We start from the raw sequence: 19,187 nt of genomic DNA, 5'->3' as shown, positions 1-19,187 counted from the left end.
AAAAACGTATCACCGACTCTCACGAATAAGGCCATACAAAGTTGATGTACTTTTTGGAACGATTCATATGATTCATTTAAACAATTATTTTCGATGAAACAAACAATTCACTTCACCATTCTATTCGGTTTAATTGCATTGAATCTAATCATCTGAATCAAAATAATTTGAATTGTGAACATTCATTTTAGTAAAAAAGATGTAGCTTTTCTTTTGGATTATGTTGGTTCAAAACTTGTATATGCTTCCAGTTGATTTGAGCATCTAACGTATGGGACGTTGCAATAGATGGTAGTCAGCCTGCAAAGTAAACACTTCTAAGATAAATATGACTAAACTAGAAAAGGTACATTTCATGAAGAACATTTCGGGGCTTGCTTCAGCTGAATAAAAAGATTTGTAGCCTACTATAGCCATTTCATCTTTGATATATTGAATGAGCTAATTATTTGTTTTACATCAAGGTAGCTCTCCAGAGTGAGGGTTGACCACATGTTTTGTACTGTTGCCTAACAGGTATTCTACTTTGTGGGGGGTTAAGTGCCTTGCTCAACGACAGGAGATGGTACATTTGATCAGAGAGCATCCTCCCAGTGTCGATACCGCATTACGCATACTTTTTTACACTGTACTTCAGAGACGCCGTCAAATGTTGGTCATGGAAATTTGGTTAAAAGGAAAAGTCATTAAATTCCATATGTCATAATCTGTATGAACCCTGATAGCAGGTCTACTGACATATTTGAACAGTTTGTGATCCTGCTCCTAACAACCGTCTCTTTCTCTCCCACAGCTTTCCACACCTAGCCCAGTCCTCGCTCCTCCTCTCCTCCTGCCCCGACCCCAACAAGGTGAACTTCACCCCCCACGGCGGCTCTGCATTCTGCCCGGTCAGCCTGCTCAAGCCCCTGCTCCCATCCATGGACCTGCTGTTCCGCAGCCTGGCTGTGTCCCCAGCCACAGGCTGCTCTGGCCAGGGTGCAGACCCCTACCAGGCCCCCTTGCCTGGGTACCTGGGGCCTCACCCCGACACGGTCACCACTGCCATGTAAAAGGGGCTACATTAAAGGGGGAAATGTCAAGGCAGCTGTCTGCTTTGAAAACTACATTACACATCATGAGGACGTCTTGGTTACTTCCCCCAGCCTTGTTGATTGTGGCCCACCCAAATTAAATACAATGTTTCAAAGTGCTAGAGAAGACAGCCTTTTTACCAACCATGCTCCAGTTCACAAACTCGTTACTGTTGACCAAAAATGTCAGGGAATCTTTTTTGGACAGTAGTGGCTTCCATTTTCATTTCTCTTGACTTCATCATAGCTTTTTTAAAGTGTCATTGGCTGTGCTCTGACTCTTTTTCCCCGTATCCGTATTGAAAAGACATGACACACCAGCTGACTTTTGGCCTTTAACCTTGGGTGCCAACCACAGTCACTGCCACATTGAAGGTGGTCTGCAATGTATTAACTTGTGGATCAATAGCCACTGAGAGGCAAGCATACTTTTTTTGTTAAAAAAGAAAATGTAAAAAATAACAAGAAGAAGAAGAAATAGACAATGTGTGAGGTTATGTTATTTGCTTGAATCAGTCCTCAAGACGACATTTGCTTTTTAGAACAGATCGGTCCATAAGGGTTTCGAATCGGAACATAATTAGATTTTCTATGTTAGGATGGTACATATAACACTGCGAGTCATTGGCTTGTCAATGGCTATAGTCATTTTTGCAACAATGCTGATCTTTTGTATGAATGTTCATTAGTCACTATCTTATGATGCGCAAAAGACACTGCATTGCTTCAACATTTGGCAGGATGGTGTAGGGTAGTCTTGTCATTTGACCAAACCGTCTTTTATTCTCTGGAAGAGCAATGTTTCCTATGATTTTTCTAGGGGACGATGCTTCACCCCTCACTTTATGCACATTGAACTCTCGTTTTGGATTTTAGGAGCCTGTTGGCCCACTTCTATTTTAATGGTGATTCAGATGTTCCCTCTCTTTGTATGAAAGGTGTCTTGGGAAAGCTGTACTCTTTGGAAATGTTATGTTCTGCTCTGAATTAGTTTGTGTATTGTAAAAAAAAAAAGGCTGCTGTCAAATACCAATTAATTATTTAAGTTATTAGAAAAGGAGGCAAATGCTCTTCACCAAATTCTGGTTGCTTTTAGTATTTAAAGATATTTATATAGAATTTTCAATTGAAATAAACTTTTTTAACCTTAAAGTAACATCCATGACACACACATGCAGATGTTTTTTTTTCCCCTTAACCATCTTAGTGTTCTCAAACAAGGCATGACAAATCAGTTTGCCACATTTGTGTTAAGTGGAACATAGTGCTCGATGAATTATATTTTTCTTTCTTGCATGCTTTTTAATAATTTTTCTAATAGCCTAGTTTATATAGGTAATAAGATGAGTCTTAGTGACTAGTTTTCCTTTTTTCCCTGCTTTTCCTCGTGATGGTGAAAGAAGATGGTGATAGAAGTTTGGTGCTATTTCTGTTAATGTTTAGTGCCTCTTATTTTGTTTCAAATAAGGCGATTTATACATGTTAATCAGAGCATAGCTCTTCTAGTTGTGTGTATATGTGTATAGCTCCGTGAGGACTCTTACGACACTGTTGACTACCTATGTATTGGTCTAGAGTCATCATCTGATCTCATTGGTAAATGTTGATAATTTTCTTGATGTTTTTTTTCTTCCTCTACCAAGGTTACAAGATCAAGTTAATTGAGAATCTTTGCACAAAGTGACAGCTATTTTTTTCCATTTGCCATTTCTATTTTTCTTGTTTATTTTGTACTTTAGAGTAACCTTGTTTTGGTGTATGAATGTATTTTGGTATATTTTTCAGTTATCTGCAACATAAGCTAAAGAAGGTTTAAAAGTATGTTCGGATGTTCATTTCAGTTCCCCACTCTGTCCGTTTTATGTTAGGGGACTGACAAGCAAATTGTATTTGGGGGAATTATTATTTACTTCAAGGAGGTTTTGTGGCAGCTATTTTATGTTTGAACATATTTCTGTATAGTTATATAGTTATTATTGAAATCGTTTTCAATGTTTTGGGGGAATTTCACAGGTGTCATCTTTTCTATGGCTACATCCCAAATGGCACCTTCTTATGAAATAGGGTTCCATTTGGGACACAAGCCTATGGTACCCCTACTTGGTTCTTTATACAGTTGATTGACGGTAAAAGAGGGGGTCTTTGCAATTTGCCCACCTGTAACGCGCGCAGCGCACGCTTCCCAACATGTTTGGTTGTCCCATTATTAAAACCGATATTTGGGGGTGAACGGATCATCTAGCGCAACAATCGTGATTGCTTTTATGACCAAGACGCTGAAAAGCCACCCAGCCGTAAGTGTTCCAACCTGTTGATGAATTTGAAACGTGCCTTTGGGTTTTGGAGTAGTGGCTGCTCCGCCACCCATTATATGCGCGCGCCGATTTTTCATTTTAGGAGATTCGTGTACTTTATTGGCTGAAACAATCTAGTAGCCTCAAGAAAGCCCAATAATTGTTGCTGTATAGATTTTTTTTTATATGCATATTGATACTAGGCTATAATAAAAAATAGTTTCTTTACGTTGCTGTTGAGTTAAAAGTCAAATGTAGGCATAGGCCTACTGTAAGAATTTATACACGGCTAGCTCCCATGGTTTTATTGTTAACACAGACAGGTGCTGCAACCTGCGACGATAAAAAAAATCTGATATGTTTGGTGCATAAATGAAGAAGCAGATTTGCGCTTCACCCAGGTCTGTAGAAAAAACATAACATAAAAATACACGTTTCTGTTAAATACATACATTACACACTATGGCTGCTAGGTTTTATGTAAACTATAGAGAAAAGGCGGGGCATGATAAATGAATTAAATATCGTTTATGTAAACTACAATAATTCAGATTTTTACATGTTATGTATAGCCTATCGCAACACAGTATTGATGGGAATAATTCCGCGTTTATATGCTAGTCGGAAATAGGAAATTCGGACATTTCTGATTAGTTAATAAATTGAACGAGGCACGTAATTAACTACAACTAGTTAGCAGGTCGTAAATGACCCAGTTCTGACTAGTACGTGAACGCGGTAAAAAGGTGGATAGACCAAATGTAAACCAACATGTCTGTAGAAGGTTGTCACAGTGACATCGTAAACATTCAATTGTCGTCCGACAAGCACAGATACACATCGCCAAGCTCTGGGACAGTGCTGGTCAGAAAGAAGGCTAGCTAGCTGATGAATGTAGACAATGTAGCAAAACGACAATCTGTTTCAGTAGCTATAGGTAGCTAGCTAACTATCTGCTCGGTGTCATCTAAAATACCACACATGTATAAATCGGTTCATTTGATTAATTATGGTAGGACACACTTATGTGAAGCTAGCCACAATAATGTAATTTGCGGTTCGCCTTCAAAATAAAAGGCCCTCTTTGAAAGTGATGCAGTGACACCAACAGAACACAAATGAAGCGTCGTAGCTCTGATTGCTGGACTTTGACTGTGGGAAGTCACCTCCCCAGTCACCCTATTGTGTGTATTGACATTCATATTGCACTGTACAGCCTTACCCATTTCATTGATCCACAATCCATAGGTATCAGTCTACTCAGTACCCAAGCATGTAAATCTTGGTGGGGCAAACTCCCCCCCCCCCCCCCCAATTTTTGGGGATTCATGTCAGCAAAGCCTCTACACAACACTAAACAATACATTAATTGCACTATACTGGTGACAAACAGTGCCCACAAACTGTTAGGGCTAACATAAAGCTGTCCCAACAGCAGAGCTTTCTTTTCAGCACCATGGAGTGAATCCTTCCCACTTCTACACCTGGCTATCAGCGAAGCCTTGTCTGGCAGCTAAATAGTTCATTCAGACTCATTTACTGCCTTTTAAAAAAGCTGACTTGCTTAAACAAGATGTAGATGTACAAACGATGGCATAAGGGGACTATGAGCGCATAAGAGGCCATCCATAATTTCGATTAAGACATTAGTGAGCTAGGACGGACGTAGTCAATATAACTATTTGGTCAGCACTTTTGAAATGTACAGCGACAGAATTCACAACACGGGCCGTGTTTACAGAATTCTCCTTGTACACCAACTGTAGGATAAAGGGGCCATACAGTTGAAGTCGGAAGATTGCATACACTTAGGTTGGAGTCATTAAAACTCGTTTTTCAACCACTCCACAAATTTCTTGTTTACAAACTATAATTTTGGCAAGTCAGTTAGGACATCTACTTTGTGCATGACACAAGTCATTTTTCCAACAGTTGTTAACAAACAGATTATTTCACTTATAATTCACTATATCACAATTCCCGTGGCTCAGAAGTTTACATACACTAAGTTGACTGCCTTTAAACAGCTTGGAAAATTCCAGAAAATTATGTCATGGCTTTAGAAGCTTCTGATAGGTTAATTGACATAATTAGAGTTAATTGGAAGTGTACCTGTGGAAGTATTTCAAAGCCTACCTTTAAACACAGTGCCTCTTTGCTTGACGTCATGGGAAAATCAACAGAAATCAGCCAAGACCTCAGAAAAAAAATTGTAGACCTCCACAAGTCTGGCTCATCCTTGGGAGCAATTTCCAAATGCCTGAAGGTACCACGTTCATCTGTACAAACAATAGTACGCAAGTATAAACACCATGGGACCACGCAGCCGTCATACCGCTCAGGAAGGAGACGCGTTCTGTCTCCTAGAGATGAGCGTACTTTGGTGCGAAAAGTGCAAATCAATCCCAGAACAACAGCAAAGGACCTTGTGAAGATGCTGGAGGAAACAGGCACAAAAGTATCTATATTCACAATAAAACAAGTTCTATATCGACATTACCTGAAAGGCTGCTCAGCAAGGGAGAAGCCACTGCTCCAAAACCGCCATCAAAAAGCCAGACTATGGTTTGCAACTGCACATGGGGACAAAAATCATACTTTTTGGAGAAATGTCCTCTGGTCTGATAAAATTGTTTGGCCATATTGACCATCGTTATGTTTGGAGGAAAAAGGGAGAGGCATTTAAGCCGAAGAACACCATCCCAACAGTGAAGTATGGGGGTGGCAGCATCATGTTGTGGGGTGCTTTGCTGCAGGAGGGCACTTCACAAAATAGACGGCATCATGAGGGAGGAAAATGATGTGGCTATATTGAAGCAACATCTGAAGATATCAGTCAGGAAGTTAAAGCTTGGTCGCAAATGGGTCTTCCAAATGGACAATGACCCCAAGCATACTTCCAAAGTTGTGGCAAAAGGGACAACAAAGTCAAGTTATTGGAGTGGCCATCACAAAGCCATGACCTCAATCCAATAGAAAATTTGTGGGCAGAACTGAAAAAGCGTGTGCGACCAAGGAGGCCTTCATACCTGACTCAGTTACACCAGCTCTGTCAGGAGGAATGGGCCAAAATTCACCCAACTTATTGTGGGAAGCTTGAGGAAGGCTACCTGAAACATTTGACTCAAGTTAAACAATTTAAAGGCATTGCTACCAAATACTAATTGAGTGTATGTAAACTTCTGACCCACTGGGAATGTGATGAAAGAAATAAAAGCTGAAATAAATAATTCTCTCAACTATTATTCTGACATTTCACATTCTTGAAATAAAGTGGTGATCCTAACTGACCTAAGACAGGGAATTTTTACTAGGATTAAATGTCAGGAATTGTGAAAAACTGAGTTTAAATGCATTTGGCTAAGCTGTTTTTAAACTTCTGACTTCAACTGTATATGCAGACATTGAAAGCTCTTACAATATTTGATTACGTTTCTCTAAAACAGGTTATAGGCTACATGTGCACCACCAAGTCAGAACATTAGGTTATGTTATAAGGGGTAAATGGACCAAATTATTAGGGTAAGGCACATGGGCTACTAACAGCTTACTACGTAACATACACTTAGTATTACTTTCTTAGCTACAGTATACATATCTCCCTGGCATATTACTTAATTTATGCTCCAGAATACAATACATTTTTAGACTCACCTTGTTGTGCTGTGCTCACTTGAACAGAAAAGTGCCGCGGCGATCCTTCTTGTGGGCAAATTTTGGTGCTTTCAAGACAACTGAAAAAACAAGGTTGAATCATGATGTCATTGATCTTCAGGTCGGAGCTCTAGAAAGAGGTCTGAGTTCCCGACTTGGGATTCCAAGTTTGATGACCGTTCAAAACGTATTTTCCCAGGCGGAGCAAATTTTTTTTCAGAGCTCCCAGTTCTATTGTACTCGCTGAAGAGTGAAATTTCCCAGTTCCGAGTTTCCAGTTGTTTTCAACGGGCAGAAATCATGCTGGATTGACAGCATGAATGTTTATCCTTCTAAACTTGGAAAAGAGACCACTAAACCCAGACTTGGAATACACACCCAATCCACTGAATAGCAGGCTAGGGATTGCTTTGCAATGCTTGCTGTTAGCCACTGATTTTTTCCAAACCACTCGTTGTTGAATTTGTGATTTCCAACTTGTGTAATGTTTATGTCCGATGAGCACCAACACGTTTTATCTATAATTTCTCTTCATATATCTGTAAACACCATCAAAAAAACTTTATTAAATTGTTGCCAGCAGCACAGTTACAGTCACCAAATCAAATTTTATTGGTCACATACACATGGTTAGCAGATGTTATTGTGAGTGTAGCAAAATGTTTTGTGCTCTGGATAACATGAAAACAGCCTAACCAGCTCTGCTAGGGCTAGTAAAATGGTCAGAGTGTGGTGTTCTCTCATTTGTGTCTGGAAGTAGCTAGCAAGCTAGCCAACTATAGGCAGTTAGCTTGGGTGCTTAACTGCCGTTGCGAGGTCAGAACTCTCAGATCAACCCTTTACCTCCGCCAGAGCATCCAGTGTGCGCTCTAAACACTCCGAGAGCGAAATGTTCTGAATTTATAAATGTACAATGTACAATCTGACAACGCAATCTGACAATGCTCTGAATTTACGAATGCCCAGAATGCACTCTGGTACTCCAGATTTAAATTTACAAACACATCCGGAATTGTAAGATGTCTAGCTAGTAATTTGTTACGCTAACAAGCTAGTAAGAGGTTGCAAAGCAACAGCATCAACTTCCGGTAGACAGGCGAAGCGCTAATATGCTCAACTGAAAGGATACTGTTTCCTTTACAGTATACTAAAATGAACTAATAGTATGTAGTATATACTCATTAAGTATGTAATAAACAGTATGTTACTATGGGTATTCGAACACAGTTCATGTTTGTATGCAGCTTTATTAACTCAATTATTATAATTTTTTTTACATTGTTTGCAAACTGATATGTGACACGTATTAATGCAAAAATAAAGTTTTAAAAATGTTCCGGACTGACTGACCTTCATGTCTTAAAGTAATTATGGACTGTCATTTCTCTTTGCTTATCTGAGCTGTTCTTGCCATAATATAGACTTGGTCTTTTACCTAATAGGGCTATCTTCTGTATACCAGCCATACCTTGTCAGAACACAACTGATTGGCTCAAACGCATTAATAAGGAAAGAAATTCCACAAATTAACTTTCAACAAGGCACACCTGTTAATAATTGAAATGCGTCCCAGGTGACTAACTTATGATGCTGGTTGAGAGAATGCCAAGAGTGTGCAAAGCCGTCATCAAGGCGAAGGGTGGTTACTTTGAAGAATCTCAAATATAAAATACATTTTGATTTGTTTAACACTTTTTTTGTTTACTACATGATTCCATATGTGTTATTTGATAGTTTTGATGTATTCACTATTATTCTACAATGTAGAAAATAGCAAAAAAACAACAACAAAAAACAACCTTTGAATGAGTAGGTGTGTCCAAACGTTTGACTGGTAGTGTGTATATATAAGAAGGAAGAATTACAAAAATCTTATCCCGTCCTAATCGTCCTCTGGAACATGGACTTTCTGCGGTAATAAATACATAACCAATGTTCTTGTCACGTTCTGACCATAGTTCTTTTGTGTTTTCTTTGTTTTAGTGTTGGTCAGGACGTGAGCTGAGTGGGCATTCTATCTTGTCTGTTTCTATGTGGGGTTTCTTGTTTGGCCTGATATGGTTCTCAATCAGAGACAGGTGTTTTGCGTTGTCTCTGATTGGGAACAATATTTAGGTAGCCTGTTTGGTGTTGGTTTTTTGTGGGTGGTTGTCTTCTGTCTTTGTGTTCTATGCACCAGATAGGACTGTTTCGGTTTTTCACATTTGTTGTTTTGTAATTTTATAGTGTTCACGTTTACCGTCTTTATTAAAACATGTTGAACACTAACCGCGCTGCGCTTTGGTCCGATCCCTGCTACACCTCCTCTTCAGACGAAGTGGAGGAAATCTGCCGTTACAGAATCACCCACCAACGAAGGACCAAGCAGCGTGGTAAAGGACAGCAGCAGCAGCGGCAAAATACACAGGACTCCTGGACATGGGAAGAAATTCTGGACGGTAAAGGACCCTGGGTTCAAGCTGGAGAATATCGCCGCCCTCGTGAAGAGCTGGAGGCAGCTAAAGCCGAGAGGCGGTGGTATGAGGAGGCAGCACGGAAGCGCGGCTGGAAGCCAGAGAGGCAGCCCCAAAAATGTCTTGGGGGGGGGGAGGCTCTCGGGGAGTGTGGCGAAGTCAGGTAGGAGACCTGCGCCAACTCCCCGTGCTTACCGTGGAGAGCGAGAGTACGGGCAGACACCGTGTTATGCGGAAGAGCGCACAGTGTCTCCTGTACGTGTGCATAGCCCGGTGCGGTACATCCCAGCTCCTCGTATCGGCCGGGCTAGAGTGGGCATCGAGCCAGGTGCCATGAAGCCGGCTCAACGCATTTGGTCTCCAGTGCGTCTCCTCGGGCCGGTGTACATGGCACCAGCCTTACGCATGGTGTCCCCGGTTCGCCAGCACAGCCCAGTGCGGGCTATTCCACCTCGCCGCACTGGCCGGGCTAAGGGGAGTATTCAACCAGGTAAGGTTGGGCAGGCTCGGTGCTCAAGAGCTCCAGTACGCCTTCACGGTCCGGTCTATCCGGTGCCACCTTCTCGCCCCAGCCCAGTACCACCAGTGCCAACACCACGCACCAGGCTTCCTGTGCGCCTCCAGAGCCCTGTTCCTCCTCCACGCACTCGCCCTGTGGTGCGTGTCTCCAGCCCGGTACCACCAGCTCCGGCACCACGCACCAAGCCTCCTGTGCGTCTCCAGAGCCCTGTACGCCCTGTTGCTGCTCCCCGCACTAGTCTTGAGGTGCGTGTCCTTAGCCCGGTACCACCAGTTCCGGCACCAGGCATACTGTGCGCCTCAGCAGGCCAGAGTCTGCCGTCTGCCCAGCGCCGCCTGCGCTGCCCGTCTGCCCAGCGCCGTCTGAGCTGTCCGTCTGCCCAGCGATCTCACATAACTGGACAGGCGCGCAGCCATGTTTGGGCCTGGGAGGGCATAGGCCTATCCACTTGGGAGACAGGCCTACCCACTGGGGAGCCAGGCCCAATCCAATCAGAATGAGGTTTTCCTCACAAAAGGTATTTATTACAGACAGAAATACTCCTAAGTTTCATCAACTGTCCAGATGGCTGGTCTTAGACAATGCCGCAGGATAAGAAGCCGGATGTGGAGGTCCTGGGCTGGTGTGGATACACATGGTCTGCGGTTGTGAGGCCGGTTGAATGTATTGCCAAATTCTCTAAAACGACGTTGGAGGCGGCTTATGGTAGAGAAATAAACATTTAAATTTTCTGGCAACAGGTCTGGTGGACATTCCTGCAGTCAGTATGCCAACTGCACGCTCCCTCAAACTTGAGACATCTGTGCCATTGTGTTGTGACAAAACCGCACATTTTAGTGGCCTTTTATTATCCCTAGCAGAAGGTGCACCTGTGTAATGACAATTTTATTTTATTTTATTGTTTATTTTATTGTTGCAATTTTTATTTTTATTTTTTACATTAGTTTATTTAGTAACTTTATTTTAACTGCGTTGTTGGTGAAGGGCTTGTAAGTAAGCATTTCACGCATTTCACGGTAAGGTCTACACCTGTTGTATTCCATGCATGTGACAAATAAAATTTGATTTGATGTGATAAGGCAATATGATGATCTATACTGTACCATAAACTTAAACAGCAGGGGACTGTATTTGATCAAGAACGACGTAATGGCCGGGTTAAAACCCCTAAAAGTTTAAGCCTTGGGGGTGTTCTACTAAGCTAACATATGGAATTGTTTTAAGATGGTCATACCATGGATCATTTTGGTATTTGATTTTGAATTTTAGTACCCCCACTAGGTGTCCCCAAAAAATACAAATACATTATTTTATTGATCACTGAATTTGGCCTTACTGGTATTAGCCCATAGAAAAACGCATTGAATTAGCATATTCATACATGGTAAAACAGATAGTCAAAAAATAAATCAAAAGGAAGTGTGTTTTGAAGTGTCTCCTGTATCTGAGCAATATAAGAAAGATCACTGTTTTTTGGGACCCATATTCAACCCCTTTTTTGTGGCACTAAACTACTTCCATATACACTACCGTTCAAAAGTTTGGGGGTCACTTAGAAATGTCCTTGTTTTCCATGAAAACATACATGAAATGAGTTGCAAAATGAATAGGAAATATAGTCAAGACGTTGACAAGGTTACAAATAATGATTTTTCATTTAAATAATAATCGTGTCCTTCAAACTTTGCTTTCGTCAAAGAATCCTCAATTTGCGACAATTACGGCCTTGCAGACCTTTGGCATGCTAGTTGTCAATTTGTTGAGGTAATCTGAAGAGATTTCACCCCATGCTTCCTGAAGCACCTCCCACAAGTTGGATTGGCTTGATGGGCACTTCTTACAGCTGCTCCCACAACAGCTCAATAAAGTTGAGATCCGGTGACTGCTGGCCACTCCATTATAAACAGAATACCAGCTGACTGCTTCTTCCCTAAATAGTTATTGCATAGTTTGGAGCTGTGCTTTAGGCCATTGTCCTGTTGCAGGAGGGAATTGGCTACAATTACACGCCGTCCACAGGGTATGGCATGGCGTTGCAAAATGGAGTGATAGCCTTCCTTCTTCAAGATCCCTTTTACCCTGTACAAATCTCCCACTTTACCACCACCAAAGCACCCCCAGACCATCACATTGCCCCCACCATACTTGACAGATGGTGTCAAGCACTCCTCCAGCATCTTTTCACTTTTCTGCGTCTCACAAATGTTCTTCTTTGTGATCCGAACACCTCAAACTTAGATTAATCTGTCCATAACACTTTTTTTCCAATCTTCCTCTGTCCAGTGTCTGTGTTATTTTGCCCATCTTAATCTTTTCTTTTTATTGGCCAGTCTGAGATATGGCTTTTTCTTTGCAACTCTGCCTAGAAGGCCAACATCCCGGAGTCACCTCTTCACTGTTGACGTTGAGGCTGGTGTTTTGTAAGTACTATTTAATGATGCTGCCAGTTGAGAACTTGTAAGGCATCTGTTTCTCAAACTAGACACTCTAATGTACTTGTCCTCTTGCTCAGTTGTGCACCGGGGTCTCCCACTCCTCTTTCTATTCTGGTTAGAGACAGTTTGCGCTGTTCTGTGAAGGGAGTTGTACACAGCGTTGTACGAGATTTTCAGTTTCTTGGCAATTTCTCGCATGGAATAGCCTTCATTTCTCAGAACAAGAATAGACTGACAAGTTTCAGAAGAAAGTTCTTTGTTTCTGGCCATTTTGAGCCTGTAATGGAACCCACAAATGCTGATGCTCCAGGTACTCAACTAGTCTGAAGAAGGACAGTTTTATTAATTCTTTAATCAGCACAACAGTTTTCAGCTGTGCTAACATAATTGCAAAAGTGTTTTCTTAAGATCAATTAGCCTTTTAAAATCATAAACTTGGATTAGCTAACACAACGTGCCATTGGAACACAAGAGTGATGGGACTCTACACCTATGTAGATATTCCATTATATATCAGCCTTTTCCAGCTACAATAGTCATTTACAACATTAACAATGTCTACACTGTATTTCTGATCAATTTTATGTTATTTTAATGGGCAAAAAGTTTGCTTTTCTTTGAAAAACAAGGACATTTCTAAGTGACCCTAAACTTTTGAACGGTAGTGTATATATTCTCATCCCATTCGTTTACTAGATTGTGTGTATTAGGTTTTGTTGTGGACACTCAGGAGTCCATCAGCATAGATGCAGCTTAAATCAAATACAATTTTATTTGCAGAGTAAAGTGACTAGACATCAGGATAGATAATATTACGAGTAAAATAAAGAACAGAATAGCAGCAGCATATGATGATTATGAAAGTATTTGTGTATGTGTTCATATTAAATTAACTATTTAGCAGTCTTATGGCTTGGGAGTAGAAGCTGTCTCGGGAGCCTGTTGGTCCGAGAGCCGATGCTCTGGTACCGCTTGCTGGACGGTAGCAGAGTGAACAGTCTACAGCTTGGGTGCCTGAAATCATTGGCAATTTTTTTGGGCCTTCCTTTGACACCGCCTAATATAGAGGTCCTGGATGGAAGGGAGCTTGGCCACAGTGATGTACTGGACCGTCTGCACCAAGCAGTGATGCGGCCAGTCAAGATGCTTTTGATGGTGCAGCTGTATAACTTTTTGAGGATCATATGGCCCGTGCCAAATCTTTTCAGTCTCCTGAGGCTTAGTTGGCTGCTAACCTTGAACATTAACATTTGAGTAATTGAGTGTCCGCAGAGGGGAGATGCTGCTATTAATTTTAATCCATGTGCAAATTAAATACACCCATATCAGCCTCTCTTAGTGCTTTAATCTTGGGACATTGTAATTAAAGTGAGGGAATAGCCCACCAATTCTGCAGATTGAATTAATATAAATTGGTCCAATTAAATTAAAACACTGACCCCCAAATGTCAGTGTATACCAAAACCTGAAAGGTTGATTCATTTTCAGCAAATTCAAAGTGCAACTTGGTGTTTCAATCAATCAACACTGTAAACGTGTACTATTTTTTTGGTCCTAAACATGGACATTAGGGCCTGGTTGCAAAGTCCTCGGACTTCCACTCCAAAACAGTAGATAGCGCTGTGTATGCAAATAGCTTTGGCTGAAATCCAATGATGGAATCTTGTCGATGTTGCAGCAGCTAACGTTAATAACATAAGATCTGCGCAAATACAGCCAGTTAAAAGGTGAGTTTACCGAAAATGTAGCTAACAAGACAGATTGTTACAAAGATTTAATGGAAATATGAATTAATATCTTTGTCGTTATGAAATTGAAAACAATGTTGCCATTTATCAAAATAAACAATGAGTTGCAATCAGTAGCTACGTTAGTATGGGAATTTGAAGTTAACGTTAGCTACCGCTGCTAGTTAGCTAGCACCAACTTACTGGCTAGCAAACTGTAGGGGTTTAAAATGGGCTAATTCAATGTACCGCAGCTATTTGTTAGCCAAGTTATACATGCATGCCCTTAACATCGCATGAGAGTTTTAAATGCATAAACTAATTTCGCCATGTTGTAGTTCGTCAGCAAGGTACTTTATTTATTTTTAACAGTTGACGTATCGACAAATGGCTAGCTCAATTAGCTAACGTTAGCCAACTTGCTTTTCAAGTTTTGGTGTTAGCCAACTGTTAGTCATCCGTAACGTTAGCTAGCTAGCTAGCCACCCACCCATCCATCCAAAGCTTTGGTTTGGCGTTCAAGTATTGTTAGCTAGCTATGAGCCTAACGTTAGGTCGTTCGTTAGATGGCCATGTACCTAATAGGTAGCTAGCTAAGTGCTAACCGTACTTTGGGTTGATTGATTAGCCAGACAGCCCCCCGACTTGTGTTGTGGACGAACATCTGCCATAAACTTTTCCTACAGTTATCATTTCATGTTGGCTAATGCACATGCCATTCTACCTGTTTGAAATTGGCAAGTTGAAGATGGTGATTTTAACACAATACAGACAGTATAGCTGAGAAGGAAATGTATTCAGGAAATGTAGCTAACGTTAGGTAGTACCAGCCTGCATCCATTGTGCAGTTAGGTACTGCATTGCACCTCACAATAACAATAGTAGCGGCTTAGTTAGTGCAGTAGATTGACATGAAACATTCCATCTTGATAATGACATTTAGAAATTAACTGATCTTTTGGACCCATATTCCCCAATAACACATGTTCTTCTCTAACTTCCTAGACCGGACAGTTTATACAGCTTAATATGACCTAAAAACTGCCCACAGTCCCCAAATGAAGGGACAAATTAGGCTGGTAGCTCCAAATGTCAAAACATTTAGATAAAGAGATAATGATGGCGGCCACAGTGAGTATAAAAAACATTTGTGACACCTGCTCTTTCCATGACAGGTTGACCAGGTGAAAGCAATCAGTGTAGATGAAGGGGAGGAGATGGGTTAAAGAAGGATTTTCAAGCCTTGATTGTGTATGTGTGCCATTCAGAGGGTGAATGGGCAAGACAAAAGATGTACATGCCTTTGAACGGGGTATGGTGCCAGGTGCACTGGAACATGCAACGCTGCTGGGTTTTTCCACGCTCAACAGTTTCTTGTGTGTATCAAGAATGGCCCACCACCCAAAGAACATCCAGCCAACTTGAAACAACTGTGGGAAACATTTGGAGTCAGCATGGGCCAGCATCCCTGTGGAACACTTGACACCTTGTAGAGTCCATGCCCCATTGAATTGAGGCTGTTCTGAAAGGCAAAAGGGGGTGCAATGCAATATTAGGAAGGTGTTCCTAATGTTCTGTACACTCAGTGTATTGTGCATACCCCACCATACCATGAGACAGCCATGTTTTAAATGATTGTGATTGGTATCCTTTTAAAAGATTACAAACAAGATTGTCAAACTATTTCATAGTAACTTAAACATTATCTTAAACATAAATTATATTACACAAGAAAAAAAAAGTATTCTTATTCGCATATGTTGTAGCTTGGACCCTATTTTACATCGTCTGAGGGTTTTGGGTTGTGCCTGCCATCGGTTGAGATACATGCTCTTCAATACAGGGAGGGTGTAATGTTTTGGCTGATATATTTACTAAAATGGGAATACAATTTAAACGTCAACTTTCAAATGGTACCACAAGATGGTTGGAGGTCCACACATCAGATAATGTTGGCTTGATTGGGAATATCTGTATTAAATTATACTCTGTCTTCCATAGGAAAACTATTGCAAACATTGAAAAATATAGATAATAAAATTGACATTCAACGGTGTATGGTCCAGCGGCCATCTTTGTGGTAGTAATTAGAAGTACAATTTCATCAATTTAAATTTCAATGGTGTTCCAGCTAAATTGTAGTGGTCTGAATGGATAGAAATAGAATGGACATATGATTGAAATGACACCCACCCTGTATTCAAAAGCATGCTGTGTTTAAACCGATGGTGGGCACAACACAAAGACCTCATGAAAAAATTGGCGTTTACACGTTTTTAGATACTTTTTTTATAAGCTTTAATGTAAATTGTCCATTTTTTTCTAAGAAACCTATATCTCCTGATTGTTTTGGTATTTGGGTCCAAAACATCACTTTCTGACTACTTCCTCCATGGGAAAACATGTATGGAAAGTTTTGTTTAAATCCAAAGGGATGCTGTCAAAAAGTGATTGAATTCAAATGGATTTACCTGTGTAACCTCTAGGTGCTGCTGCACTGTTAGTAATAGCATCAAATAGAAGGTGACATTAGATACAGTGCATTTGGAAAGTATTCAGACCCCTTGACCTTTTCTACATTTTGTTACGTTACAGCCTTATTCTAAAATGGATTAAATATTTTTTTCTCATCAATCTATAAACAATACCCCATAATGACAAAGTGAAAACAGATTTGTAGACATTTTTGCAAATGTATAAAATAAAACATACCTTATTTACATAAGTATTCAGACTCTTTGCTATGAGACTCAAAATTGAGCTCAGGTGCATCCTGTTTCCATTGATCATCCTTGGGCTGTTTCTACAACTTGATTGGAGTCCACCTGTAGTTAATTCAATTGATTGGACATGATTTGGAAAGGCACACACCTGTCGATATAAGGTCCCACAGTTGGCCGTGCATGTTAGAGCAAAAACCAAGCCATGAGCTCCAAGGAATTGTCTGTAGAGCTCCAAGACAGGATCATGTCGAGGCACAGATCCATTTCTGTAGCATTAAAGGTCCCCAAGAACACAGTGGCCTCCATCATTCTTCAATGGAAGACGTTTGGAGCTGGCCACTCGGCCAAACTGCGCAATAGGGGGAGAAGTGCCTTGGTCAGGGAGGTGTTCAAGAACCCGATGGTCACTCTGACAGAGTTAGAGTTCCTCGGTGGTTCTCACCATCTCCACAATCTCAGCAGCACTCCACCAATCCAGCCTTTATGGTAGAGTGGTCAGACAGAAGCCCCTCAGTAAAAGGCACATGACAGCCCGCTTGGAATTTGACAAAAGGCACTTAAAGGACTCTCAGACCATGATAAACAAGATTCTCTGGTCTGATGAAACCAAGAGTGAACTCTTTGGCTTGAATGCCAAGCGTCACGTCTGGAGGAAACCTGGCACCATCCCTACAGTGAAGCGTAGTGGCAGCAGCATCATGCTGTGGGATGTTTTTCAGGGACAGGGAGACTAGGTAGACGCAGCAGTCTCTGAATGTCCTTGTGTGGCCCAGCCAGAGCCCGGACTTGAACCCGATCAAACATCTCTGGAGAGACCTGAAAATAGCTGTGCAGCGACACTCTCCATCCAACCTGGCAGAGCTTGAGAGGATCTGCAAAGAAGAATGGGAGAAACTCCCCAAATACAGATGTGGCAAGATTGTATCGTCATACCCAGGAAGTCACGAGGCTGTAATCGCTGCCAAAGGCGCTTCAACAAAGTACTGCGTAAAGGGTCTGAATACTTATGTAAATGTATATTTACAGATTTTGCAAAAATTTCTAAACCTGTTTTTGCTTTGTTATGAGGTAATGTGTGTAGATTGAAGGGGGGGGGGGGAAACTATATAATACATTTTAGATTAAGGCTGTAACGTAACAACATGTGGGAAAAGTCAAGGGGTCTGAATACCTTCCGAATGTACTGTACGCATTAATCTCCCTTCCACCACCTCATAACCTCCTTTGCTTGGTTAAGGTGATGGGATTTGTGTGAGGAAGTACAAGGATTGTCATATATTTATACAAATTCGGCCGATTGAATCTGTATCGGCTTTTTTTGGTCCTCCAATTTGTATCGGCTTTTTTTGGTCCTCCAATAATCGGTATCAGCATTGAAAAATCACAATCGGTCGACCTCTACTTCAAACACGTCAAATTTCCAGAGTGGGTGCTCTGCTACTTTTGAAGATTTGACCCATTTATAGAAATTGACATTATAGGTCATTAATCAATCACGTTCAGCAAATCACCAGCAGAGGAAGTTTCCTTCGAATACATTCTCCCACTCACTGTGTTGGTGGTGCTCATAAAACTGATCTTAACTTCAAAAGTATCAGCGCACCCACCTTGGAAGTTTTATGTAGCCTACTTGTAGAGTATGTTTTAAAACAATATATTTAAACAAATTTAACTCAAAGGGTTCTTTTGAGATTCATATTAATATTTTGACTATTGAATACATTAAAGTAAAATGTATTTCGTAATCTAAACATAATTTAGAGCACACCATTAGAAGTGTAATGACACCAAGATGTTGTCTGTATCATGTACGTTTAATGTAGGAGGCATGTATATGTTTATAAAGGGTCTAACAAAAAATGGTTTGTGTTAAATATAAAAAGCATATCAAACTTCCTACCTCCCTATTAAGTTTATATGTGAAAATTGCCAGAACAATCTGAGATACCAAAACTATTTCCTGCCCTTCCTGGTGTGGAATTTCCCAATTATTGTTTTAAGGTTTTGTCTGTGACTTAGCGCAGTCTTTAATGACTGATGCATTGGAGATAGACCCGTGTTTCCTCTGAGACGCTCAGGATTGAGAAGCTTGGTTCTGGGGACTTTTTAAAAGGATGTAAATAATAATGTATTATGCTAAAATAGAATTTCCACCTCCAGAAATGAGCCCAATAACATAGGCTTGGTAAAAATTATTTTAATATAATGAACCATGCTTAACACCTATGCATTAGAGCTGGGACGATAAACCGAAAATGATCGACACCAACCATACTGATCACTTATGGCAGGAAAATTGATGGCTACA

General features: G+C 40.9%; 2 protein-coding genes across 2 annotated transcripts in view; both read left to right on the top strand.

Moving 5' to 3' along the window:
* LOC120046378 (protein FAM117A-like) overlaps positions 1 to 3,070 on the top strand; it is a 30,512-nt gene extending 27,442 nt beyond the window's left edge. The window contains exon 8 of the mRNA XM_038991561.1: positions 794 to 3,070. Coding sequence (XP_038847489.1) covers positions 794 to 1,052 — 259 coding nt within the window. The 3' untranslated portion in view covers positions 1,053 to 3,070. The remainder of the gene's footprint in view (positions 1 to 793) is intronic.
* An 11,016-nt stretch (positions 3,071 to 14,086) lies between these two features.
* Positions 14,087 to 19,187, top strand: part of LOC120046377 (speckle-type POZ protein-like) — a 42,455-nt gene continuing 37,354 nt past the window's right edge. The window contains exon 1 of the mRNA XM_038991560.1: positions 14,087 to 14,156. The gene's annotated coding sequence lies outside the window, so the exon portion shown is untranslated. The remainder of the gene's footprint in view (positions 14,157 to 19,187) is intronic.

Source organism: Salvelinus namaycush, chromosome 4, assembly GCF_016432855.1.
Source record: "Salvelinus namaycush isolate Seneca chromosome 4, SaNama_1.0, whole genome shotgun sequence".
In the NCBI taxonomy this organism is placed as follows: Eukaryota; Metazoa; Chordata; class Actinopteri; order Salmoniformes; family Salmonidae; genus Salvelinus; species Salvelinus namaycush.
The sequence above is the reverse complement of the archived record's forward strand: the minus strand, read 5'-3'. Positions and strand labels throughout refer to the sequence as shown.